Source organism: Aplysia californica, unplaced genomic scaffold (assembly GCF_000002075.1).
Source record: "Aplysia californica isolate F4 #8 unplaced genomic scaffold, AplCal3.0 scaffold00946, whole genome shotgun sequence".
Taxonomy (NCBI): Eukaryota; Metazoa; Mollusca; class Gastropoda; order Aplysiida; family Aplysiidae; genus Aplysia; species Aplysia californica.
In genome coordinates, this window is record NW_004798216.1 from 45,223 (window position 1) to 48,969 (window position 3,747).

At 46.9% G+C, this 3,747-nt stretch overlaps 1 protein-coding gene across 1 annotated transcript in view; it reads right to left on the minus strand.

Annotated features, from left to right (window-relative positions):
• Positions 1–72: 72 nt before the first annotated feature.
• LOC101857288 (acyl-coenzyme A thioesterase 9, mitochondrial) overlaps positions 73–3,747 on the minus strand; it is a 5,298-nt gene continuing 1,623 nt past the window's right edge. The window contains exon 2 of the mRNA XM_005110793.2: positions 73–1,479. Within this exon, the coding sequence (XP_005110850.1) occupies positions 115–1,479 (1,365 nt within the window). The 3' untranslated portion in view covers positions 73–114. The remainder of the gene's footprint in view (positions 1,480–3,747) is intronic.

The following is a 3,747-nucleotide window of genomic DNA, read 5'->3' on the forward strand; positions in this document are numbered from 1 at the left end:
CTCCCTCTTCTCCCCTCCACTCCCCCCTCAAGTGTCGAGGTGCCTCCCCTCCCCTCTCTCCCTCTTCTCCCCTCCACTCCCCTCCACTCCCCTCCACTCCCCTCCACTCCCCCCTCAAGTGTCGAGGTGCCTCCTGCCGTCCAAGTACAGCATAGACTCAGCGTACGTCTTGGGCAGCACGCGGGGGACGTCTGTGAAGCCCATGTCGAACGTGAACCGGAAGTTGTTGGTGGTGTGCCTGCTTCCAGAATCCCCCGGCCTGACCACCTCGGCGTGGACGTACATCTGCACGCTGGACTCTCGCGTGAACACCACCTGGGAGGAGAGGAAGAGGAAGTCCCCGATTTCCACGGGTTTTAGAAACACGATGTCGTCCACCCGCGTGCACATAGGCGGGCAGGTTTTGGCAAAGAAGTACACGTTGGTCCAGGCCAGCTCGTACGCTTTGCGCATGAGGAACCCCCCGAAGATTTTGTTGTAAAGATTTCTTTTCTCCGGATGGCAGACGGTGAGAGATTTGAGTTTCGTTTCGTCCATCCATATCGTATTCTCGGGCCGGATTCTCGTTTTGAAGCTGCCAGACGAGAGGTCGATGGTGGAGAGAAATATGTCGTGTAGGATCAGCCGCTCGTCCTCTGTGGGCGGGTTCTTCAGGAGGGAGGTCTGGGAAGCCAGTTGTCTCGACCTCTTTTTTAGCTCCCCTTTCTCAAACATCTGGCGTTCTTCCGGCGTTTGTGGGTCGAGCGGATTGACCACCGCGGCCTCGTCCGTCTTGGGGGTCCGGGCGACGAAGAGGTAGGTGGCGGTGATGAGCCGCTGGAGCTCCCCGCCGTGCTCCTGGTCCATGTGCATCGTGCACTCCATGGAGGAGCGGCCCACCCACGTGACCTGGCCACTCATCAGGATGTCTTTGTAGGGGGACGGGGCGGGCCCGGCGGGGGACAACACGATCCGGTCCACCATGGCCGTCACGAAGGCGAACGGCGACTTCTGGTGGGGCCCCAGCTCCGGTTTCATGTTGTGTTTGTAACAGATGAGGCCGGCGAATGTGTCGAAGTTCTCCAGCAGCCTTCCGAAGCGGAGACCTCTGTTGAAGAAGAGATAGAACTCTCTACTGGAAGGGTCGCGGCCTAGCGGGATGACGGCGCGAGAGAAGCTGTCCCGGGGTCTACGTTTGGGCAGTTCGTCCTGGCTCCGAGCTATGTGCTGTAGGAGAGACGACGTGTCTCTGACAGACGGCTTGTCCTCCTCCCCCGACGCCCACTCTCTGCGCCAGCCCACCATGTTCATCAGGTGTTCGCGCACCTCGAAGATGGTCATCAAGTGGTGGCCGTCGTCGTCGTTGTTGTTCTCTTCCCTCCTGTCCTTCTCCCTGGTTCCGGTGCCAGAGGTCATGCCGCGGGCTGGTCTGACCACTGTGAATCGGTGACCGAGAAAAGGAATCCTTCTCACGTGGGGCCGTATCACGCAGGACGCCATCTGGACATGACCAGAAAATGTTGGACGACGGATTACAGCAGGTACAAGGGTTTTGTACTTTTAGGTTTAACTTAAAGAAGGTTTTTACGGCGCTCGCAACTACAACTGCACAAGTCCATATGAGTATGAGCGCTAAGGGGTTGGTGTCTACAGAAAGATGTGATAAGCAGCATTTGATTGGGCAATTCCCCCCCCCACCCCCCAAAAAAAACCAACCAAACAAAAAACTCAACAAAAAATAAAAACCCCACAAAACAAAACAGCCACACACACACATATTATGACCACACTTTTCTTTAGCCCCAGACCACACTTCTCCTTCTCTCTGTCTTCCTAAAGAAACTGTACCTTCTAAAAACCAACAGATGGGTGGCTGGCAGTTGCTCTGGTATGCTTTAGTCCTTCCTTCCTACCCATTGGCCATATCTCTCCTTCGGTTCTTTGTATGTTACTCTCTGGTAACACCTCTAATCGAGGGCACTTATATCACCTATTTATGTTGGAAGTCAACAGAGAAAAGACTCACATTCGGTACCGAGGCCAGAATAGTTCTCACGAATACAGAATGAAAATGGCGCTGATAAAAGAAGAGAAAGGGCATAGTTTATGTATGCAATTATCTTTATGTATATATATATATATACTAGACAAAACAAACAAAAGGTATCAGAGTCCACAATGACCTGGACATAGCAGCAAAGATGCAGGTTGGGCGAATATGAATAAAGTCCCCATATCATTATTTTTCTTTTTATCTTTAAGTGAATACACGACGACACATATTTATATTACTAGCTGGGCCCCCTTTCGATGAAAAGAATGATCGGTGCATTAACTTCAACTGAACGTCATTGGCCTACTATATTTTTACGCTCTACTGGAAAGGAGCAATAAAATAAATCTAGAGAGATCTAAAAAAATCAGGTTTAGATCGATACTCTCAAAACAAAAATAAAATGCTTTACTTTTATTTGAATCCGCCGCTTATACCCTTTTGGGTGTCGCGGGAAGAAAAAGACGTCTCTCTGCCACCAGCCGATAGTACACTCCAGAATTTCAAAGGTATGGAATCAGGCGCAAGGCTAGTGAACGAAAACCACACTTGTTTACAATGGCGATTTGGAAGACGGAATTTCCCAAGAACAGATCTAAACGAAACTAATGAGAAACTGAAAATTAAACTACAGTGACTTCAGGCTCCTTAATAAAACTGTGCACCCTTTAAATGATTCTGAACCGCCATAAATTTTGTCAAAATCGAAAGTTGAGTGGTTCGGAAGTTTTAGGTGGCCAAAGTGGGGACTTTTACAAATATAATATACTAGCTGGGTGGCGCCCCTTTCGTTGAAAGGAATGGTCGATGCATTAACATCAACTGAAAGTCATTGGCCTACTATTACACTCTACTGGAATGGAGCAATAAATCCTGAGAGATGCAAAAACTTAGAAGGTTTAGATCTAGTGATGTACAGATTGATTCTCTCCGCTTTCGTGGTTGTATTACTCCAGAATTTTAAAGGTGTGGAAACAATGCACACGGCTATTAAACGGAAACCTCGCTTGTTTACAATGGCCTCTTGATGAAAATCTGAAAATCAAACTACAATCTAGCATCTACGTTCGTTGCCAATTTTTTTTTGTCCAAAAGTTGTCACAAAAAGTGGCAAAAGTTGCCAAAAAATTGCCATTAAAGTTCAAGCTTTCAACTCTCTGGGACGACGTATATATAGCAATAAGTTTGTACTTCTGAAGCAGCGAAATAACAGTGCTGGAGAGAAATGTCATTGATAACAATTACTTCAGGCTCCTCAATACAATGTAGAACTGTGCACCCTTTTAACGATTCTGAACCACCTTTAAAAATGTCAAATTCGAAAGTTTAGTGATTCCGAAGTTTTAGGCGGCCAAAGTGACGAACTTTCTCACAAATATAATCTCGTACATGTATGTATAGATAGAGATTATTGTCTGTGACACTCGCAATGGTCTGCTACTGCATTGTCGTGTTTTACTCGGAGCTCGTTTTGTTTTTGTTTGTTCTATGTTGTTGTTCTGCTTTGTTTTTGTTTTGTTTGGGGTTTGTTTTGTATGTTTTGTTTATGCGAGGAGGGGGGTATTTTGTTGTTGTTTGTTTGGGGATTGTTTGTTTTGTTTTTTCGGGAGGGGGCGGTAATTTTTTATTTTTAAGATTTTAAAAAAAGATCAAAGTTGTAAATATAAGATGTGAGGCTTGCTGAAAAAATGAGTTTCTTCTCGCAATCCTTGAAT